General features: G+C 48.8%; 1 protein-coding gene across 3 annotated transcripts in view; it reads right to left on the bottom strand.

Annotated features, from left to right (window-relative positions):
• Positions 1 to 23,623, bottom strand: part of ZMIZ2 (zinc finger MIZ-type containing 2) — a 403,457-nt gene that overhangs the window by 62,254 nt on the left and 317,580 nt on the right. For 2 of the 3 annotated variants that reach the window (XM_069618968.1, XM_069618969.1), the window contains 3 exons: positions 17,435 to 17,676; positions 16,333 to 16,505; positions 15,692 to 15,931 (listed from right to left, as the gene is read on the bottom strand). In XM_069618968.1, coding sequence (XP_069475069.1) covers positions 15,692 to 15,931; positions 16,333 to 16,505; positions 17,435 to 17,676 — 655 coding nt within the window. The remainder of the gene's footprint in view (positions 1 to 15,691; positions 15,932 to 16,332; positions 16,506 to 17,434; positions 17,677 to 23,623) is intronic. The other variant, XR_011276133.1, reaches the window with a different exon arrangement.

The raw sequence follows: 23,623 nt of genomic DNA, 5'->3' as shown, positions 1-23,623 counted from the left end.
CGGCCATCTGCTCGCGAACTGTTCGCATTTTCTGTTTTCTTTCGTTGCGAAGAGGTCGATTGAGGGGGTCCCCCACCTTTCGAAGATTATTTGAAGCTGACCGGTGTCCAGCTCCCACTCGTGTATTTGAGCCATTGTCCTGCTCAGGGAATCCGCTTGCACATTCTTCACACCCGGGAGATGGTAAGCCACTAAGGATATGTTGTGTTTCAACGCCCAGTGCCAGATCTTTTGAGCTTCCGCCGAAAGGGTCCTGGATCTGGTGCCGCCTTGCTTTATCAAGTAGAACATGGCTGTCGTGTTGTCTGTCAGCACTCTTACTTTTGATCCTTTGATATGTGGAAGGAATGATTTCAAGGCCCACCTCACTGCCCTCAGTTCCAGCACGTTGATGTGTAGGTGCGATTCGGTCGAAGACCGTTCATGTGTGCTCCCCAGCCCGTCAGGGAGGCGTCCGTGATGAAGGTGTTCTGAAATTCCGGCTCTTGTAGAGGAACCCCTCTGTCCAGGTTGTGAAAGATTTTCCACCATTGGAGGGATCTGATGACACCCTCGTCGTCGACGGTTATCCTGTCTGACCACCGGCCCGTGGCCTGCTTCCATCTGTCCGACAGGAACTCCTGTAGAGGCCTCATGAACAATCCGCAGTTTGCCACTAGGTGGATGCACAAAGCCATGGAACCCAGGATTGCCACATATTTTCTCACAGAAAATGTGCTCTGTAGGCGAAGTTGACTCGTCAGTTGTTCGATCTTCAATATTCTGTATAGGGACAGTTTCACTATTCCCGAGTGGGTTTCGAATTGAGCTCCCAAAAACTTCAAGCTCTTTGAGGGCTTTAGAGAAGACTTCTCGAAGTTCACTGCGAACCCCAGTCATTGCAGAAGTTGTAAGGTGGCTTGTACGCTGTCGTCGGTCGACGCTGGGGAGGATCCCCTCACAAGCCAGTCGTCGAGGTACGGATATACATGATGCCCTCCCTTTCGCAGCCAGGCTGCCACCGGTGCCAAACATTTCGTAAACGTTCTTGGGGAGGACTTTAGACTAAATGGGAGCACTGCAAATTGGTAGTGTGTCTGACCTACCATGAACCTCAGAAACCTCCTGTGTTTTTGACACACCGGAATGTGGAAGTACGCGTCCTGTAGATCTAGTGACGCCAAAAAATCGTCCCTTTGGACGGATCTGATTACCTCCTGCAGTGTAAGCATTTTGAATTTTTGACTCTGTAGGGTCTTGTTGAGGTCTCGCAGGTCGAGAATAGGGTGCCATTTTCCGTTTGGCTTCTTTACCACAAAACACCGCGAGTATACCCCTAGGCCTTTCTGCGATGCAGGGACTAATTCGATGGCGCCTTTCTGTAACATGAGTGTTACTTCCTGCCGCAAGATGTTTAGATGTGGCTGGGATAGGTGTATTGGTGGACATTTTGGAGGTTTGCATTTGAATAGTAGGGAATGTCCGTACCTCACAGTGTCCAAAACCCACTGATCTGTTGTGATGGTCTCCCATTCCTCGATGCAGCTTGACACTCTTCCTCCCAGAACGGCACGCTTCCCGTCATTGCTGGTCTTTCTGTTTGCTCGTCGACGACGAATAAGTTGGTCGTCTCTTGGAAGACTGGAAGTTTCTGTGCCGGCTTGAGGTCTGAGAGGCGCGTCTATATCCTTGGGAAGGATATGCTGATCTACCAAAAGATCTATCCCTGGTTGCTGAGAATCTTGAGTTTCCAGATGCTCCTCTAAAGGGACGAAAAGAACGAAAGGGCTTACCACTCTGGAGAGAACCCAACGAGCGTGCTGTATCCGAGTCCTCCTTCATGCCCTTCAAGGCCTTGTCCACCTTTTCTCCGAAAAGAAGATCACCTTCGAAGGGCATGTCCAAAACTTTATACTGTACTTCGGGTCTGAAGTTGGTGCACTTAAGCCAAGCCTGGCGTCTTAGAACAACTCTGTTATTTATTTGTTTAAAACCCGAATTTGCCAGGTCCACCGCTATGTTAATAGCATGATTCGATGCCTCTTCACCTTCTCGAACCAAGGACATCGCCGTTCTTCTATGTTCTTCCGGGAGGTGGTCCAGGATAGGTGCCAGTCTGTGCCACATCTCCCTGTCATATCTGGCCACAATCGCCAGGGAGTTAGCTGCTTTCACCGTTGAGGCCCCCACAGACAGAACCTTCTTACCAAACACGTCTTGGCGCCTCGCCTCATTATCTGGAGGGGTAGAGCATTTATGTTGGGCCTTTGCTTTTCTCGTCGCCGCCGACAACACCACCGAGTCCGGTGTAGGTTGAGCCGAAAGACACTTCGGTGTAGAGTCTGGTACTTTAAATTTCTTTTCAATGCGGCCTTTGACAGCCGGCTCAGAAAATGGGTGACGCATGGTTTGAACACCTTCTTTCCAGACATGGTCTAAAATGGGTATTGAGAATATTGAGCGTCTACTCTTGCCCATATGGTCAAAAAGAAAACAGTCCTTTTTCTCCTCCTGTTGGACCAGGCCAAACTCCTTGCACGCTTTTTCCATCATAGAATGAAAGGCACCTATATCGTCCGGTGGTGACGGGTGAGTGGGACTCTTTGGTGTTTCCATTTCCACATCCGACACCCAGGATGGATCCCTAGATGGTGAGAGGGATATATCTGACGCTGACCCGTGGTCAGATAGGGAGTCCGAAAGCTCGCCTTCCTCCTGGACTGCTGGAGTAGTTGTAACCCCGATCAATCTGGTCGGGCGGTGTGAAGGGCCGGGCTCGTCGACGGGGGGTGTCGACGGTACAGGTGGAAGCCTTTCGTCCAGCGATTTCAGCAGCAAGTGTAAGGAGGACAGTACCTCCATGGACAGGGTCGCCTGAGAGCTTGGAGGTTGGGTAAACACCTGAGAGCAGGTTGCTCCTGATGCAAACCTGGGTCGTAGACCGAGGTCCTCCGGGCTCACAATTCTGAAGCGGTCGTCTTCTTTCGAGGCAATTGACGCTGCCTGTTCCTGTAGCAATGTGTCAGGCAGCCCCATATCAAATACCTCCGGTCTCCAGGCCAGAACTTCCGTCGACGAGGACATCGTCGCCGAGGTAGTCGCTGGGTTGATGACGGGTGAAATCGACTGCGTCAGAGGCAGTGAAGACACCGACTGGTTCGTCGTCGTCGACGTTGGGCCTGCAGGTGGTTTAGGCGGTCCCGCCTTCACAGCGCTCTCCCTGCGTTTATCCGAATCTCTACTCGTGGCTGATCTGTGTTGATCGCCCGAGGAGGATTTAGGCCTCTCCTTTCCTTTCTTCGACGAAGTGGACGAAGATGTCTTTCTTGCAGATTCTTTAGAAGAGTCCTTAGAAGAGTGACTTCGTGGAACGTCCTTTTCCACAGGTCGTGACTTCTTAGCCGGGGGTTCCGACGAGGTTGAGCGTCGAGGGGCTCCTGATGTTTTCGCAGAGGACACACTGCGCACAGAGCCCATCTCTGACTGAGGGTACGCTCCTGCACCGTCATTTAACCAGGATACCAGCCGGCGGTTTCGATCCTTCAGGGTTTTCTGGGAAAAACCTTTACATATTTTACACTGGTCTGCCGAGTGGTGAGGGTGGAGGCAATAAATACAGTCTAAATGGCCGTCCCCCTCATAAACCTTCTTCAGTCCGCACGTGGCACACGGGCGAAAAAGAGGTTTACCCGACATTCCGATAAAATTAACAAACTCACAGGAGTTCGACAATTCGAAAATCTAGCAGTAGAGACTACGCGAGGAGATCCCACTATCTTTGGAGACGGTTGAAATCTGACGGGACCCGCGGGGGCGGGGCTTATATACCATTACGTCCTATGGGGCATGCGTGGACGTCCCTGGGGAGGACGTAGATGTGGATAGGACACACAAGTGTCGGAAGTTTTTTCCTATAGGAAATGACTATATATGTGTACCGAGGGTTCCCAGTCTGACGACGGGGAATATTCTAAGCATGTGAATCCATGAAAGATCCAATGCTGGAGAACTATAGTTCTCCAGCATGGGTCTGGCATGGATTCACATGCTCATGAATATTCCCCGTCAGGCTGGGAATCCTCAGTAAAAGAAAAAACAAACAGTTTCACTTTCAACCTGTATTTCTCCTCTAAACCAATCACTGAGCTCTGGGTCACATTGCCCCCAGCCAATGACTGCCCTCTCCCTAAGCCCCTCCTCTAGCAGCCATCTTTAGATTTGGTAGCACAGAGTGGCAGCATGACCAAGAAGAGCCGCCAAGGGGCAGGAGGGAAGGTTTGCAAGTGAATCCATGCCAGACCCATGCTGGAGAACAAGAGTTACAGGTAAGTAACTTGTTCCTTCTCTAGCATGGGGTCTGGCATGGATTCACATGCTCATGAATAAAGAATACATAGCAGTACAACATTACACAACCACAGGAGGTGGCAAGGCTCAACAGAAGCAAATGCCCTTCCCTCCAGAACAGGCTCACCTTCAGGTGAACAGGTTGTGTAGCATTACTTGGCCGATACTGGACACCTCTCTGGAATCACTGCCGACGCAGTAGACTCTTGTGAAGGTGTGCGTGGACCTCCACGTAGCAGCCCTTCAGATGTCCAGCAGGAGCACACCAGACAGGAACGCCATCATCGCAGCAATCGGTCTGGTGGAATGGCTCTCGGACAGTGGTTGGTTTGCCAACCGATGAAAGTGTGTGATGCAGCCAGAGAGCCACCTGGAGATGGAAGCCTTGGACAGGGCCTTCACATGGTTGATAGGACCAAAGTTCACAAATAGTTGTGAAGTCTTCCGGAAAATCTTTGTGCAGGCCACACTGAACTTCAGCGCACAAGCCACATCGAGCGAGTGTAAAGCCCTTTCAGCCGGCGACAAAGGTTTTGGAAAAAACGCAGGCAACACCAAAGGCTTGTTGAGGTGGAATTCCAACGGAACCTTTGGCATGAAGGAGGGTTGTGTCTGCAGCACCACCCTCGTGTCATGAAAGTCAGATTAGGCTGTTTGCAGGAAAGGGCCTGGATCTCACCTACCCTCCTGGCAGGAGGTGATGGCCACGAGAAAAGCAGTCTTCCACAAAAGGAACTTAAGAGGGGCATGATGAATAGGCTCGAATGGAGCCTCCATTAGCCTTGTCAGAAACTCGTTGAGTTACCACCCCGGGGCAGGGGCCTTCACCGGCAAAACCATCGAAACAGTCCTTTGAGGAGCTCCTGGACGAGACAGAGGGACCAAAGAAGACCATCCTGGAGACCTAGTGTAGCAGTAGATAGCCGCCAGATATACCTTGATAGAGGTGTGCGCCAGCCCCGCCAAGGGCAAGTACGGAAGAATCAGAGGCGCCGTGACCCCCAGAGGGTTGATCTTCTGCGACCGGCTCCACATAGCAAAACATTCCACTTGTGTCCATAGCACTTAAGAGTCGACAACGCTCTGGCCCTGGCAAGGACCTCCGTGAAGTCCGCTGGCAACTCGTACCCTCCGAACTCCAAGGCTGCAGGAGACAAGCCTTCAGGTCCAGCAATCCTTCGTTGTGATGCTGGATTGCGCCTCCTTCTCTGGTGAGCAGAATCCCCCCCCCCCCCGATGCTCCTCAACTGGTGGAACCTGCTGGTGAATTTCTGGCAATTGGATTTCGTCGCCGTCGCAAACAGATCGAGGGAGGGGCTGTCCAGAGGCTTGAAACACTTATAGGTACGTTATAAATGCCATATCATATATCACTTGATCCGGTCGAAGCTCCCACTCGTGGCAAGAGCGCAGCTCCCCGCTAAGGGAGTTGGTGATGGTGTTCTTGACCCCCGCCAAATGGAAAGGAATGAGGAACATTTCCTGGGCGACAGCTCGGTGCCACAAGTCCTGCGTCTCTCTGGCGAGTGCTAAGGATCTGGTTCCCCATGCTTCCTGATGTAGAACATTGTGGTGGTATTGTCCATGAAGACCCTGACCACCTTGCCCTTGAGGGACACAAGGAAAGACAAGAGGGCCCAGAACACTGCCACAGCTCCAGGAAATTGATGTGGAGATCCCTCTCCTCTAGTAGCCAAAGGCCTCTGGCGTGGAAACGTCTGGTGTGGGCTTCCCAGCCCTCCAGGGAAGCATCCATGGTGACAGTCTCCTGGTATGGGAGACTCTGGAAATCCATTCCACCGGCGATGTTGAAGCACATGCCCCACCACCTTACCGCTCGACAGATCTCCTCGTCGAGAACAATCTTGTCTGCGAAGCTTCCGGACACCTGGATCCACTGGGAATCCAGGAATTCCTAAAGGGTTCGCATTTGCAAACTGCAGAGTCGGATCAGGTAAATGCACAACAACATCATGCAGAGCAGCGACTTGATGGCCCAAACCGTGGTGGTCTTCAGTGCCAACAGCCGTTGCACCTTGCCCAGCATGGCCGCTATCATCTCTTCCGAGGGGGCCACCAGGCAGGCGACCGTCTTGAGCCGGGCCACCAGGAATAGCACGTACTGCGATGGTATCAAGCAGTATTTTGGATAGTTCCTGGAAAACCCCAGATCCGTCAGCAGCCAGATGGTCCTCTCTGTGTGTTCGACTGCTACTTCACTGGACTTGGCGCGTCGAGGTATGGATACACAAGTATCCCAGGTAGACGAAGATGGGCCACCACTGGCCCCAGGCACTTCGTGAACACCCTGGGCAACGACTTCAGTCAGAAGGCAAGGGCCTTGAACTGGTAGTTCCTTCCATGCACCACAAAGCGAAGGAACTTCGATGCCTCTCGTGAACGGGGACGTTAAATGTATTTGTACCGCGCACCATTGCCAACGGAATTGGTCCCCAGGCGCTTGACATGGAAGTATTAGTCCTCCAGATCCAGCTACGACAAGAAGTCTTTCCTCCTGATGGCCGAGCACGTGCTAAAATGCGACCATCCTGAATTTGAGACTTCAGGTATTCATTGAGGCGCTGCAGGTCTAGAATGGACCTCCAGCCCCCGGTCTTCTTTACCAAGTAGTATCTGGAGTAGACTCGGAGCCCCAGAGTCGCTTTGGAACCAGCGCCATCGACCCCTTTTTTAGCATGGCCTATATGTCCTGCATAAGATGAGGGATGTGCTGCTTCTGCTGAGCCACCAGTGGTATCAGCGGATACTTCTGCTGGAACTTTAGAGTGTATTCGTGGGCAAGAGCATCCAGCACCCATGGGTCAGTGGAGAGCCCGCCAGCTGGCCTCCCACTGGGGTGCAAGGGTGTGGGCCCGATGTCCCAGCCGGTTCAATCTTACTTTGGGTCCTGCGTGCCGCCCTGGGAGCGACAACAGCGGCCACCTCCGAAAGCCTTGGAACGGCCCCTGGAGGCCTCCTAGGTTGTGGAACGGGAGGGCTGGTGGTACGAGGAGGATCACCTGCCGAAACCCCTCGATGACCTGCCGGATTTCCCTCCTGAGGCACGAAAAGGACGATGCTGCTGAAGCGTGCCAAGGGTATGGGCTGTCTACATGTCGGTCTTAATGGCGTGCAACGATTCATCGATGGCCTTCCCCAAGTGTTTGTCCCTGTCGAAGGGCATGTCCAGAACCCTCATCTAGACTTCTTGCCAAAAGTTGGTGGCGTTCCAATGACCACAACGACTGAGGCAGACACCGTTCCCCCATCTGTCAGAACCCCGAGTCCACGATGTCCAGAGCCATGGTAATGGCATGGTCCGATGCCACCTCACCCTCCTGGACGAACGCAAGCGCTTCAACCAGTTTGTCGTCAGGGAGAAATTCCAGCAGCGGGCCATCTTCTACCACAGCTACCTGTCGTATCTGGCCAGGATCGCAAGCGCATTTGCTGCCTTGACTGTCAATCGCTACCGAGTAGATCACCTTCCTACCCATGGCATCCAACTCATTCCCCTCGATGCCTGGGGAAAGGAGGCTGAAGATGAAGGATTGGACAACTTCTTCCTAGCAGCTGCCAAGACCATAGTCCGGGGAGGTCTGCAAACGTAGGCACTTGGCTGTGGACTCAGGCACCCGGTACCTCTTTTCCTGCTTGTCCTTCGCTGGGGCCGACATCTGGCCTCATCAGGGCCAGGCCTTCATCCCAAACCTCGTCCAGGAGAGGTACCGCCAGAATGGTCTTCCGCTTGGGCTCACGTCGTTGGTAAAGGAAACATCCTTCTTGGTCTCTTCTGGCAACAGCTGGAAGAGCTTAGACACGTGGGCAACAATGGCGTGGAACGACCACACTTCGTCTGGGGGAGAAGCCCTCGGCAGTGCAGAGACACCGCCGTCTTCCGTGTCCGTAGTCACTGTGTGTCTCTGTATCCCTAGAGGGAGCTGGGGGGTGTTTTGAGGACTTCATTTTTTTTTTTAACCTGGAGAGAGCGAGACTTTTCCCCCACTCTCGCATGTATTTTAATGTGATTTCTGAACACTGTATCTTTTGGTTGTGGAGCCTGTCAAACTCCATAGGCCTCAGATTTTACATTGTGTCACAAAGCACCTTCAGTGCGGTGGCATAGGGAAGTCTTCCAGATTTCCCAAAGGTTTAAAAACGTTCTCTGGGATAAACTACTGTTTCCCAGAGCAGTAAAGTGAAATTGACTTTACTTACATTTGGAACTTTCTAGACCCAGCAGACACTATTACAATAGGGCGTTGGAGGGGTTACCTAGTATCCCCTTTGTCTAGCTTCTCATGTAACAATTTTATGTTAACCTTTCCTCACTGAATGGCTGGTGGCAGTGGTTTTATTTTAACTGCAGTGGTGTGAATTTACCGCGGGCTGCATTCGCAGCTGCAGTAAAAGCACCCAAGGGTGTAATTTTTTGTCAAAATGGCCCTGGTCTTTTTTTGCCATTTCTTTGTAGAAAGGTCCTTCTTGAGATTTACTCTGCGCACCAAACCAGGTTTGGTACTATTGTTCGCTTTGCCTTTGGCAGGATTCACAAGTGAATCCCTGCCTCTGGCTCCAGGGAGTCTGGGGTGGGCAGGAAGTGGGGAAGTACCCGAAACTCCCTGTGCTTAGTCTCCTAGGAGACCCAAATGCACTCTGTAGTGATTGGCCGGCTGACTGTCCAGCAAGGGCAGCCACCCTGATGGGTGACTGACTGCTAGGCTGGAATAAATGGGAGAGAACTGAATAAAAGGCAAGGCTTTTGGCTTGGAAGACAGAGACAACCACTTGATGAAGTAACTGAAGAAGAACAAAGACGCCTGCTGCAACTCCTGGATCGTTGCTTTGCCCTGTGAAGCCCCGCTCCTCTGCTGAAACTCCAAATTCATATGGCCAGAGAAGCCCCTGCAAGGACGACTTCTCCCCTTCAGTTGGTGGGACCAATCAACTCCAAAGTAAGCCACCTGGACAGCCTTCTCAGAGCTGGCTGAATTTCCACAGAGTTGTTGCTGGAAACCGTATAGCCAAGGAGAGGAACACCACATTGTGTGCGTTGCTTGAAGCTGGCCTAGAGCTCCAGGAAGATCCTCCGGACTCCCAGGAAGCAGGACGGACCAACCTGAGCCCCCTCAACAGAGTGCAGGACCCCAGAAGCAAAGAAAGCCCATCTCGACAGCCAGGAACCATGGTATTGCTATTTGCGGTAGATGTGAGGAGCTGAAATGCTGAAAAGCCACTGAATTGAAGATTGCCGGTTGCGAGCAGTGACCGTCCCATTGCAGTGCAGGAGTCCCCAGAAGTCCTCCCTCTTGTCCCCACGACTGATGCCCAGGAACAGCGAGATCTGCAGAGCTGCTCAGGATCCGAAGTCATCTGCTGCACTTTTTCTCCAATACAAAAGGTACTGTAAAAAGTCTAAGAACTTACCTCTTGCTGTAGAGTTACTTGTATCTTCTACTACTCACAAGTCTAACAGCTTTTCTACTCATCTGCAAGAAATGCTTCAGCTCAGATAGACTTTTGCCCATTGACTGTGGCTAAGCCTGTTCCACTGAATGACTCTTATAGGGGGATCTGAAAGTATTTGCCTGCTTAAGAACATTTGTTGTCTCTTGTATGTTCTAATAACCTTTTCCTTTGACTTACTCTGAAGTGATTCTAAATGTAACAGTGATATATTAATGTCCCCAACACCCTAGCTACTGAAGTCATCTGAGGGTGTAGATTTTGTCTGTGGGTCATCCCAAAAGGGCATTTACTGACAAGACACATTAAGACTGCATTACATGAAGTATATTTGAATGTTACTGTTATATTGCTCCCTTCTGAAGAAGGCGTACTCTTAACTGATAAATTGATAATTGTTTATTCAAGAAACCTTGTGGTAAGTGTTTATTTGAATACTTGTCACTGTGAATCTGTGTAATTCCCCTACAGCTCACATTGACCCCTATTGAGATAAGCCTGGCTGTTCAACACGCCACCAAAACTGTGTAGTACAAGCTTACACCAAAGTTTGGGTTTCCCATTACCTGTAGTCAGGGTTGTTGTATTGTTCCCAAAGGGTACGGTATACAATCTTGCCTAACAGGGGGCATGCGTGGCGGTTGATGCAGCGGCATAGGGTGCACTTTTCTCTTCTTGGCCAGCCGCAGGCCCAGTGCTGTCGGAACCGGGGGTGCCATCGGCATCCTCTTCTGGATTTCTGACACCAGTGTATGGAGAGTTGAATGGATGTCCAGCGATATGTCCTTGGGAGGTGTCGGAGGTTGGGTGGTAGGCTTCCTGGGCCCAGCGCCTACGTCATCAGCATTCCTACAGTCTCCCTCCCCAGCGTTTCCACCGTCTTCCCCAGCGTTTCCACTATCTTCGTTCCCCACATCCTCCAGGACCGTGTGAACGAACACCAGGTCCTCTTCATTTGAGGAAGAAATATCTATGACCTGGAGCACAGTTGAGGCCTCCATTTCCCCACCAATCCCCTTTGCAGCCTGAGGGGTCCATCGGTCTCCGGCATGGCACCCTCTTCTCAGTTTTTTTTCTCCACCGGCTTGGCCGCGGCCTCCTGCCTCAGGGATAGGGCCTCTCTGGGCACTGCCGGCGTCCCCTGGACCAGGTCAGCCCCTTTCACCTCAGAGGGTGACCGCCACCAGCCCGATCGTCAAGGAGGACTTCGCCTGGACCACCTGGGCCTTCATGGGCAGGTCGGACACCTTTCCCTGCACCTTGGTCTTCACCGGCTTCTCCCGCAGCTTCCCAGGGTTAGCCGATTGACTGGAGAAGGAGGCAGACTGTGAAGCTGAGTGCGCCCTGCTCATCGCGGGACCCGCTTGCACGGCGACCGACTGATAAGGACTCTCCGTTCTTGGCCTCGTCTTGGGCCCCCAACGGATGGAGCGCCCTCAAAGGACTTAGAAGCAAGCTCTTCGGACCGGCCAGTCCTAGGCGAGGCATGCCCCTCTTGCCGCACCGGGTAGAGGCCTTGGCATTGAGCCACGGCACCAACCTACTTTGACTATCCTTGACGGTGCGCTTGGAGAACCCCAGGCAGATTTCACAATCCCCTTCCTTGTGGACAGGATGGAGACAGTAGAGGCACTCTGAGCGTTTGTCCTCCACAAACACGTTCCTCAATCTGCAGCTGGAACAGAGCTTGAAGAGAGAGCCTTCCTCCTTTTTTCAATTCCGACACGGTCCGACGTGCACTGTAGGCCCGATGGCCTTCTGGAATCTTCGATGAAACACCAGACGATTCTTGCCCTTGAAGGGTGTTTCAAAATGCCGACAAACTGATCCCTGCTTGTCGGTCAAAAGAATGAAAGAGCACATGGGTTCTATTTGACAAAAATCGGATTTTTTTATCGAAAAAGCATGAAAAACATAGAAAAGCTCACACAGCAAAACATGGGGACTCCCAACACTTGAATGTGCAGTAAAGATCTGAAGATGGCCATCACTGGCTGGGGTGCAGTATGACCCAGAGCTCAGTGATTGGTTTATAGGAGAAAGATAGTTCGTAAAAGAAAAAAAAGTTTCACTTTCACACAGAGGATTCCCGGCCTGACGACGGAGTATTCATGAGCATGTGAATCCATGCCAGACCCCATGCTGGAGAATGGTATTGAATGTTTTAGTGTTGCGTACCTGTGGGTTTTCATTGCTAGTATTTTGTCTACGGTCTAAATGAATAATTGCATTTGTCTACATTCTGCCTAACTTGTGTTACATATGCGGTGTTCTTAACAGAACCCTTCACCACTCTCAAAAGTCTAAGCATTCCTGCTCAGTTACAACACATAGTTTGGCTAGATCTTAGTGCCTTTACCTGCTCACCAGAATAGGGTGGCCTCTCAGAAACTTGCCCTAGGGCGGATTCTGAAAATCCATCTCAACAAGGCTCACATGACATGCACTCTATAATGGATACCATTTGTACATTCAATGTACCAACAAAAATCCAACACATTGCTTTGATTTCCTGAACTTTAAGCAATCTGACATGAGTGGAAGACATTGCCCATATAACACATTTTTGCATCTAGTCCCTATACGTCAGACATCCTTGCATTATAGTGACCTTCATTGGCTGTAGGATTGTCGCCCCCTACAATTTGGTAGATCCAAGTCACTACAATCCAGTCCACCACCCTAATAGAACCACTTAGCAGATTAGGATCTTTGACAGGAAGTTGATGTGCAAAAGCGAATCATTGTGGTTCAGAGAGGTCCTAAAGTGTTCAAGTTCTTGTATTAGGATTCATCATGGAAAAAGTTGGTAAACGAGACATTCAAAAAGAGTTTGAGCACTGCTGCGCCAGTGTGACCGACTAAAAACACCAACCCTTTATTCAAACTCTCAATGGTTTTCAGAAGGGCACAGTGGAAGTCTGCCTTTCATTTTAGACTAGAATCCTCTACAACAACGTGAGGTAGATCTCTGCAGGTCTTTGTTCTCCACATTAAAAAGGGGGTTGTGCGGGCAAGTTACTTTTTGTTCCATCTCCACGTCACATGTCCTATCACTACCTCGAGCAACGACTTGTTTGAGTGTCCAGAGGAGAATCCAGGGCTAGAGAGCCAGAATTATCATTTCAAAAGATGCCTAATCCCATCTGACTTTTCTAGAGCCTTTCATGTGCAGTTAGGGCTCACCTCTCCAGTAGGCGTGGCTTGAAAATAAGTCTACATGTCAGGCACACACGACTATACCCTTGACACACACTTGCACACAGGACCCAGACAATTCCAAATTGCACTCATCAACACAGAAGCTAAGCTAACTTGCATTTTCCCGCTCTCCCCACTAACCCTACTTGCTCCCTTCTCTTTCAGAACCACTGAAGCACCTGGAGGCCATACAAATGCTAGAAGTGCATGATACGATTCCCAGTTACATAAAAAAATAAATTGCCTTTTCCCCCTCTGTTCCCGAGGGTCACCAAGTGGTCCAGTTCTTCCTATAAACCACAGCAGGATTCCAGGAAAAAAAGAAGAAAAAAATAAAAAATAAAACTGGCCGGTCATCCTCCCTCCAATCCATCCCATACACCCTGGTCCCCTTCCTCTTGGTTCCAAGATGGATCCCTACATAAGGTGTCTGTCCCCTAGTTAACAACAAGGTGTGGGAGGGGGGTCCTGGGAGACTCTCTGCCAGACATAAGTCCTGGTTACAAGAGCCTTACCCAGAGTCTTTAGCTCACTAGCTTTCACAGAGGAGAAATGTGTCCGGGGTTGCTGTTGGTACTCTTGTTCAGAGGAGAATTGCCTAGCATTTCAGTGCTGGACTGCCCCATGGCAGGACAAAGACTGATACGTTTGGGATATTTCTTTGCTGTGAAAGATAGTGAGCTAAAGGCTCTGGGTAAGGCTCTTGTAACAAGGACTCTTGAATGGCAGAGAGTCTCCCAGGACCCCCCTTGTTATCTGTCCCCTAGTTAAGACAGAATTCGATTTATGGAGGTTTTGTGGATTTCAATAGAGACCCCTCAACTTGTTGCCCCCCCCACCTCCCTTTGGATCTCAGACCCATTTTACATGGCCAGAGGGACCTCCACTGAAGTCCCGGTCACAGGGACACTTTAGAGTATATGATCATTTAGCTTTGGCAGGATTTGGGGACAACCTGACCTGCTGGCCACCAACCTTTGTTAGGGGCCCTAGTGTGTTAGGAGGTGCAGGGTGAGGCATAAAACAGAAAGGTTGAGGGTAGAGAAGGCGTGGAGGGAACAAGGTGGGTAGACCATTGATAACTTTGAAAACTAGGAGAATTAACTTGAGAATGGAGCAGTTGTGCATGGAGAGCCATCCAGCATGGTGGAAGGAGTAAAGAGGAAGGCCAAGGAGTATACAAGTAGATAAGCTGTCATCTAGTTTCCTGAGCCTGAGGGCAGAGAGTAGAGTCTTCATTGAGTGGAGAGTAAGAAACTGACATTTTCCAAATGTTATGATGGTTAAGAGCAGCAAAGGTGGTGGTAAGGTTGCTATCAAAGAGGACACCAAAGGTTTCAAGCTTTGAAGAAGGGAGCAAGAGGTCATACAGGAAGGACATAGCAGAGGGGAGACCCCAAGAAGGAGTTGGAAGCCAGGAGAAATAGTTGAGTATGGGGCAGCAGCGACATATCCAGGCAGGGATTGCATTGAGACAATTGGCAATTAATTCCGAGATGCTTGGGGTGAAAGAGGGGAAGGAGAACAAGATTGGAGTATCAACAGAACAGACCAGATAGTAAAAGCCAATGAAGAAGCTAACATTTCTTAAGGCAGAGTTACAGACATTGGAGAGCCAGGGTGTAAAAGAGAATATGAATGACCTATCCCAAGGATAGGTGAAAGAGGATAGCCAGATTAATATTAAAAGGAGCCCCACAAACTCACAGTTGAGTCGCAACATAGAAGAGCAGAAAAGGAGGCGCTGTGGGATCCAGCGAGATGGTGAAACCCTGAGAACAGGAAACTCCCTGAAAGTTGGTAAGAAAAGCACTTGAGGAGCAGAAAAGCCTATCCACTGGAACCCTGAGGTGGTTAGCAGCAGATATACAGAAACGTCACAGCAACACAACAGCAGTTGAGATTTATTGTAACCAGTGAACATATGTAAAATAAAAACTCTGCCAATAAAGCCCAGGAAGAACGGATTCAGTATGTAATTGGGGATAAAGCTACCTAAGTTAGCAAGCATCAATAATTATGAGATGTGAAAGAAGGCAAACCCACCCAGTGCACTCCTCCAAGTCCCCTGCCCCCATGCTGGCAACTCTGGGAGAAGATAAGCCTAGATCAAGTGGTCCAAAAATGTACAGCTTGGGACTTTTGAAGTCTAGGACTACATCATGAGCAAGAGAAATGTCCAACCTCTTGGAAAGCCTCAACCTGGTGAACAGACTTTCTATGTCTATTTGGTTATTCCATTGAGAACACTGCCACAGTAAGGGCATTATAATTATAATTGGTTATTTACAACTGGCTTAATACTCAGTGGTTTCTAAGCACGGACCCAGGGAATCAAACCTGTGTTGCTCCGCGTCGTCTTCCTTCCAAGGCAAGCGCATTGCCCGTGAGCTATCCTCCCGAGACGGATTCATAACGTTTAGTATGCATTTTTTGTCTGCATCCCATTTATCTGTGTCCTGTATTGTGCGACAAGTGTCCCAATACATTCGTTTTTTTTATATTTAAATGAGAAAAGTATTAGTAGTCTGCAGGGTATGCTCTACTCACAAAAATGATTATACAAAAACAGAGCCTTCATATAGCGTATAATGTAGGCACTAACCAATCGCATCCCCTGTGCCTCAAAATTAGCCTTTCCCTTCTGTTCCCTAAAGAAAACCATGTAAACACACTGGAAGCTACAGGTACTACTTACATCCATGGAGGGCTCCTGTGGATCTCCGGTCATGCCTGGTGGCCCACCCATGCCAGCGGAGGGGTTGAAGGGCATCTCACCCCCATGTCCAGGACCCCCTGGCTGGCCCAGCTGTTGCCGGGGCTGGGGTGGAGGATTCCGATGATGGAGCTGCTGTGCCGATTGGCCACCCATATTGGGATTGTGCATCCCCTGGGGCAAAGGGTTGTGAGAAGGGTCCATTCGACCAGAAGGAGTCATCTGAGGAGGAGACATAGTGGAAGGGAAGGAGTGAGACTCAATTGGGACATTTCCTTGCACACAATAACTAGACGCATGGCTTAAGAGGCATTCCCTGCTGCAGCAAAAACACCCTGCAAAAAGTCACAGTAAGGTATTTTCTCAAGTTATTGGTGGGTTGGTACGGGGGGGGTGTGGGGAGGTGGAGTTTCGGTGGGAGTACATGCACTAGTGACATTTGGGCACTGACAATAGGAGTATTTAACAGATCAGAACAACTGCACAGGAATGAAATTCCACAACCAGAATATAGCACTGACTGAGGGCTTAGAGGGAGTAAACTGATCTTTGGCTGTGAAGGCGGATCTGTCGAAGTATGGCATTGGCAGAAGTTGTTCTATGATCAATTAGCTGGCCCTCACCTGCCCAGTGATCGGAGGTGCAGATGGCTTCTCTGGAGTCAGAAGGCTGCTGGGAATGTCAGACTGATAGGAGATAGGTGGTGGGCCTGGGGTGAACTCATTCATCGTCGGTGTGCCAGGGTTACCAGAAGTAAAAGAGTCCGAAAAGCCGCCTGGTCCAGGAAAACCAGAACCTGCAAAGACAGAGGGGTAGGGTGTGTGGTCAGAGGAAAGAAACAATATGTACTGTCTGCATCTAAATTATTAGCACACTTGGAGGGGTGCTGAAAATCAAGCGATCCATTTGCCTGTCTGCCGCTTCATCTCCGATCCGCTCTGTAATTCTTATGTCAAGCTACCTTATACTACCACTTTCACTTTGAGGTCTGGTTATCTGTAGCCCTAGAGGGGGATATAAATCTAGGACACTAGAGAGCAGGGGGGGGGGTATACAGGCCACTTCAACACGGTACAGGTTGCAGGGATGGGATTCATCACTTGTAAGACGTCTTGGGGTTGTGGGTGCCTAGAATCCTGCTAGTCTCTGTGCCTGGAGAAAGAGGAAATATGTCATTGCAGGAGGGGTTCGATAGCAATGAGCACCGTCCTAATTGAGATGTACACATCTGCAAAGGGCCCCAAGGAAGGAAGGAGGGGCAGCGTCATTGCAGATGTGCACATGGAGGGGCACATTTTTTGTGGCCCCTACATAAATAAGGGATCTTTAGGAATAGTTGAACGCCAAATCATCAGGATGATCTAGATCAGGAATTCACTTAAGAAAGCAATAAATAAAAGCAGGGAAATGCGAAGGGAGATCTATAACAGTGACTGCGGTTTGGAGAGGAAGGATGAGAAGGGCTAGATGAGGGAGGAGATGGACCTGCAACACTGCAAGTGGTACAAGGAGAGGGTGGTAGATCTATTGGGCATAAGCGGGTGAGGAATGGGGGATTTTATGACACTGCAAGACTTGGTGCAGAGGCATCTACAAAGCCACGGGCAGCCCAATAGAAATATCGGGTCATAGAACCCCTTCTTTCCATGACATCATAGGCAGTCCTCCATGTAAGACAATCTGTGCACAAATACGTCTGGCAGAAGCCCTATGGTGGTAACTCACCTTGACTGCTGTAATCACTACCCGCAGTCGGTGGGGGCTGCAGGGAGGCAAAGGGCGAAGATCCAGGGCCAAGAGCAGCAATCATCTCCATGACGTTGGGCATCACCATGTGTACGGGACTCATGCTACGGCAGCGCTTTAGCACCGGCCCGTCCTGCTCCTCCTTGATGTGGATATCTGGCTTAATGGGGACAGGCTTCCAACTGCAAGTGGGGTCTATAGTGATCTCCTCATAATCTGAACTGTGCATGGAGAGAAGAGAGAAGCCATCACATCACTGTAACAAGAATGTCTGTGTACCTGTGGCACATGCAGAGACTAGCTATTGCAGAAATTGGAGCTGCTGTCTACCTTGGGCAAACACAAGGACTCTAGAGCAACAACTTTGAAGATCATGCAGGAAGGCTTGTTTGAGGTCACACTATGCATCTGCCATCCTCCCACCCAAGAACAGCAATCCCTACTAGAAACCGTGTAGGTGCATAATCTCTTTGCCGTTAATAATCACCAACATTGAACCCCCAGTCTGTCATTGGCACCTCTTTCATTGCTCTCTTTTGGAGTAGTCCCCAAAACTCTTTCTAGCAAGGGAGCCAATCTATTCTTTAAAGATTAAATGTTATGAGTCTTATAAAACCAAATACAATAACTCTCAGATGTAGGACCTCATTAAAAGTTAAACGGTACAGTAAATAAGTGGCAGTAATTCCATTAGCGACACTTGATGGCAATAGAATACTGTACCTTTTACTGTACTGTACTGTCTTTTTACAAACTATTTCCAAGAACTTGTGCAGAGACTTTACAGTTTACTTAGTAGAACCGCGTTTTCCTATCCAAGACTTTAGCCCATTGACTTTGCCCTAGCCTATTGAATGCACTCTTCTGTTGAAGTATATCCACCGCCAGCGAATAATTGTAACCTTTCATGTTCTAATAATCTTTGCCTTTTACTCCTTTTGAAAAGTATTCTGAAATAGCAGTGAAGTATATTTGTGTGTGATTATATTGCCTCCTTATGAATGTTTTATAACTGACAGATACATAATTTAATAAGTATTTATCAAAGAAACCTTGAGTGTGAGAGTTTACTTGAACACTTGTGATTGTAGACCTCTGTGTAAAATCATTACTGCTCACATTGCCCTCTTGAGATAAGCCTGGCTGCCCAGCTCTGCTACCAAAACTGTGTAGTACAGACTTATACCAAAGGTTGCTTTGCTTACACCTGTAGTCCTAGTTGTGTGTAGTGGTCCCAAAGGGTACTGCATACAAACTTTGCCTAACACAGGAGAATTGGTACAGTTCACCCCATCTCGTCTCACGAACCATGGTCTTACCTGAACAACAAAATAATAATATTTGCAATGCCAATGGTCAAAGCTGCAGTGGGTCGTTTTTCCATCCAGGACCTTAAATGTCTGCCCACATACAGATATATGACATATATTACTTGACATAGTTGTATTTCGGATGCTTGTATCTGCTTAGATTCACATGCTTTGCCTAGGTCAACTTCTAGTGGTAGGTGCAGAGTATTGCATGACTGGCTTTCGAAAGTTTCGAAAAGGGACTGGGCGTGTTTGTAATACTATCACATCACTAGTCTGGCATGTACTGTACCCATGGTCCTTCATGCGTAGAGGTCCTGTAGATGGTTTTATTTCTGACATGTAGCTTAAAGTGTTTGAGTGAGAACAAAGTACAAAGAAGAAAGGTGTACGATCTCCATGTACCATCAATTGCAGGAGGGGAGCAAGAGTGGATGCATGTGATTCTAAGCAGATACAAAGCATCAGAAATATGATTACTTTAAGTAATGCAAGCCTTCTGAGGTTTGTGGATCTGCGTATAATCACATGCTTTGCATAGGCTAGCGAGCAGTACCTGGAGAAGGTGGTGGGTTGTTTGAAGGTACAGTGAGCAAAAAGATGTCTCACCTGTGAATCTCACTCAACACTACTCCTTAAATACACATTTAAAGTAAAAGCATAAATTGAGCACCAAGTAGCTGCTTTACAAATGGCATCTAAAGGTACATTTGCAAGAACTGCTAGAGTAGCCCCTGTGCCTCTAGTGGAGTGTGCTCTATGCTTGAAAAGGTAAAGGTTTCTTGAAGAGAATAACATAGCTGCACCTTCTCTTCCAATAGCTATGGCCACAAAAATGGTCCTTTTTTTAGTGGTTTTGTGTTTAGATAATACACGATAGTCCTTTTGACATCTACTGTATGAAGGCTTTCTGGGCTGAACTAGTAGGATTTTGAAAGAGCTGGTAGTTCTATGGATTGGTTAACATGATACTTAGAGATACATTTTGGTGAGAAACATTGATGTGTTCAAGAACCACCTCATCCTTGTGAATAAATACAATGGGCCTTGAACGGAGAGAGCTTGTAGTTCACAAACTATTCTTATAGAAGTAATAGCCACTATAAACACTGTCTTGTAAGTGAAATATTTAAGACTGGTTTTGTGCATCAGCTCAAAAGGGTGTCCCAGGTGTTTAGTATGTGCAATATTCAAGTTCGAGCCAGGAGTTGAATTTGCAATAGGGCGTCGGGGGGGGTTGTAATCTTTTAACCCCTTCCATAAAGGCTTTAAGTACTGGGACCTGCCATCAAGATACTTTACTTTGAGAAGTAGCGTATGCAGAAAGTGCTGCTATATGAACATAGACTAGCAGGTAAATAACTATGAGGGATGGTGAGCAATCAATTGGATTGATGTTGCATGTTTTGCACCAAATGACGAGCGTTTCCACTTGCTGAAGTAGCAATGTCTTGTGTTGGGTTTGCCTGCTTCCTCGATGTACATGCATCTTTGTGGCAGGTTTAAATCTCCAAACTCTATGACCTCAGGAACCAGGCTGCCAAGTTCAGTGTTTGTGGGTGAAGTGTTGTCCCTTTATGTTGGGCAGCATGTTGTATGAGCATGGAAGTTTGAGCAGAGGGTAAAGGAACATTTTGAGTAGGTGTGAAAACTTCGATTGACAAGCCCACATTGTCGCCATCAGAATAAATGTGCCTTGTTCTTGGTAGATTTTGTGGATAATCTTCAATCAAGGTGTTGGGAGGGGTAGGGTGGAGCCTATGCAAATCTCCCTAACCAGTTCATCTACAGAGCATTCCCTTTGGACCCAGTTTGGGGATCTCTGGATGCTATGTCTGGGCATTGTGCATTCGCTCGTGTCGCGAAGAGATTTATGTCCGGCTGACACCAGTTTGTAAAATCATTGTTAAGAATGTTTTCATTTAGCTGGCTTTCGTGCTCTGTTAAGTTATGTTATAAAGTTGTACGAAGCGCCCGTAGGCCCGAAGGCATCTTGGCGCTAGGACATCAACACAGCTAACTGGTCCAGGATGTTTACAGAAGAGAAGCGTTTACAAAAGCTGCCTAAATTGCAAATGGTTAGAGTAGATCTCAGAGCCAGAGGGAGCGTTTTCCAGGTTTGGTGGCTGCCACAGAAAAGGCACGACCGCCCACTCGAGAAAGATAGATCCTAGGGACAGAGATTAAACCGGCACTCCCACGAGCAAAAGATTTATCCCAAAGATAGTCCGCCCCCGACAACAGAAGGCCCGATGAATGAGTCAGAGGGCCTTAAATTCTATGCGAGAGGAAGCCAGTGGAGGGAATGCAGAACTAGTGTGATAGCGGCCAGATTCTGCAACAACTGCAACCAGTGTATAAGCCCCACCGGCTAAGGCAAGAACAAGGAGTTACAGTAGTCTATACGGCTCAGCACCAGTGAGACCACCAGAGGTCTAAGATTGCATGGCAAAAAGGGTAAGACCCTGCACAGAATCCTCAGATGAAAATGGCCAGCCTTACACACTGCACCAACCTGAGCAGCCATAGAAAAATTAGATGATAGTAACCAAGATTTTAAACGTCGACACAAGGAGATGGGAAATCACCCAGTGCAGAAGGACAAAAAGATGGTGTCCAGAGAGCCAGGTTAGGAGGAACCCACCACCAAAACCTTGGTTTTGTCCCTTCAATTTAAGCCAATTCCTACCCGTCCAGTCCCCAATGGCCACCAAGCACCAACTTCGGCACAACACCACCTCTGCCTGGGTCAGATGTAAACAAACCAGGATCTGGGCGTCATCAGCATCCGAATAGCACATGAAGCCAAGAGAGCGGATGAGGCGGATTAAGGGCTGCATATAGATGTTTAAAAGTGAAGGGGATGAGGAGGAACCCTGCGGGACACCACAAGATAGAGAGCAAGAATTAGAAGAACAAGAAGAAAGTGAGTGGTTGGGAGGAAACCCATGTTAAAATAACACCTGAGGAGCCAGCAGAGGCCAGGCGGGCAAACACGATCTGGTGGTTAACTGCCTCAAAGCCCGCCGATAGGTCTAATAATATCAATGCACCCGTTCCACCGCCGCCCACCAGTCTGGCCAGATCATTAACAGACACCAGAACACACTGCATGCCACGTCCTGGGAGAAAACCTAACTGAAAAAGGTAAAAACCCCCAGTGTCCTCCAGAAAGGAGGAAGGAAGAGGGGAAACTAGAGACTCCAAAAGTTTCAGCGACAGGAAGAAGTGAAATAGGACAGAAACTAGCAGGAACAGTGAGATCCAGTGAGGGCTTTCTGCCTTCTCAGCAGCACCATAGGAGTGGCGCCATTTGCGTTCTGCCCGTCTCGGGCCACTCCGAGTGCGCTCGTAAGCCAAAGGTTGGATGGACGATTATGAAGCCGGCCAGTTTTGAGAGGAGCGACTAAATCTGCTGCCTTCTTCAAGCAATTGGTCAGAAGATCTAGATTGGTGGGCCGATTATTATAGCATTCTTCAAGCACACAAGTCAAGAGACCAGTCCGATCCACAGAGCAGCAGTTATGCTGCAGCACAAAAGCGCAGGGCACTCCAAGGGGGGTGGGGGGAGGTAGGGGGACACTTGAAACGTGAATGGCACCATGTTAGGGAGAATTCTCAGGAATGTGCTAATTCCCTTCTACCTCAAGACACCCAGCTCTTCTGCTGGACTTTAGGAATTTTTCATTTTCATCCTGGAGAGAGCGAGACCTTTTTCCCCACTTTCATCTTTTTCTTTTGATTTGAACTCGGTTTCTTTTAGTTTTGGAGTCTGACAAACTCCATAGGCATGACATGCATTACTCACCGTAATAGCATTTCTGATGATTGTATCTGCTTAGATTCACATGCTGTGCATATGGTCCGACATCCAGTGGTAACCGCAGAGTATTGCATCTGGTCTTTCGGGGACCGAAAGGGGACGTCGGCATAGGCGTGTCCGTAACACTATCCCTATCGTGACGTGTAGTGTACCCAAAATCCCTCACGTGCCGAGGTCCCTCCGATTGTATTTTTTCCTGCTAGAGGGAGCCCAGGCTATAGTGAGTGAGTACATAAAGAGAGAAAGTAGTAAGACATCTATGTTCCTTCCACCCAGAGCGGGGAGGTAGGGAGGGCGCATGTGAATCTAAGCAGATACAATCAGAAGAACAAGTTACTTCTTACCTAGTAACTTTCTTTCGATGGGATGTTCCTCCGACGTATTCCTTATCTTGATAGACCACTTCCAGTTTGCTGGCCTCGAAAATATTTTCAGTAGAGGGTGCTGCGCATCGACTTCCCTCAAGTTGGTGTCCCTCGACAGCCTCCGTATCGGCGCCGACGTCATCATGCGTATAAATAAACTTGCGCAGCGTCCGTTGTTCAGTTCCGTTTTGAAGCTTAAGAGTAGCTGTGCATGAATTGGTTATTCTCCTTGAAGGAGCGTAAACTGCAACTACAAGGGAAGTTTTACTGAGGGGATGGATGTGAGGGGCGATGAATAAGTTGGAAGAACATCCCATCGAAAGAACGTTACAAGGTAAGAAGTAACTTGTTCTTCGAAGGGATGGTGTCCTCCGACGTATCCTTATCTTGATAAAACTCCCATAGCAGTTGTGTGTAAACGGAGGTGGGAGTAAAATTTGGAATATTTCCCTTTAAGAATGAACAGAGTGTAACACAACTTTGCCAAATCAGGTCTCCTGGCTAGAGGAGGAATCCAGATTGTAGAATTTTGTAAAGGTATGTGCGGACGACCATGTGGCAGCCGCACAGATCTCAAATCGGTACCCCTCTTTGGAGGGCCGAAGAGGCTGCAATATCCCTGGTTGAATGAGCCCTAAGGTGTTGAGGGGGCACTTTCCCTGCCAATTTG

The sequence above is a fragment of the Ambystoma mexicanum genome, chromosome 10, assembly GCF_040938575.1.
Source record: "Ambystoma mexicanum isolate Mex_15411 chromosome 10, UKY_AmexF1_1, whole genome shotgun sequence".
NCBI lineage: Eukaryota > Metazoa > Chordata > Amphibia > Caudata > Ambystomatidae > Ambystoma > Ambystoma mexicanum.
Note: the sequence above shows the minus strand (reverse complement) of the source record. Positions and strands in the feature narration are given on the sequence as shown.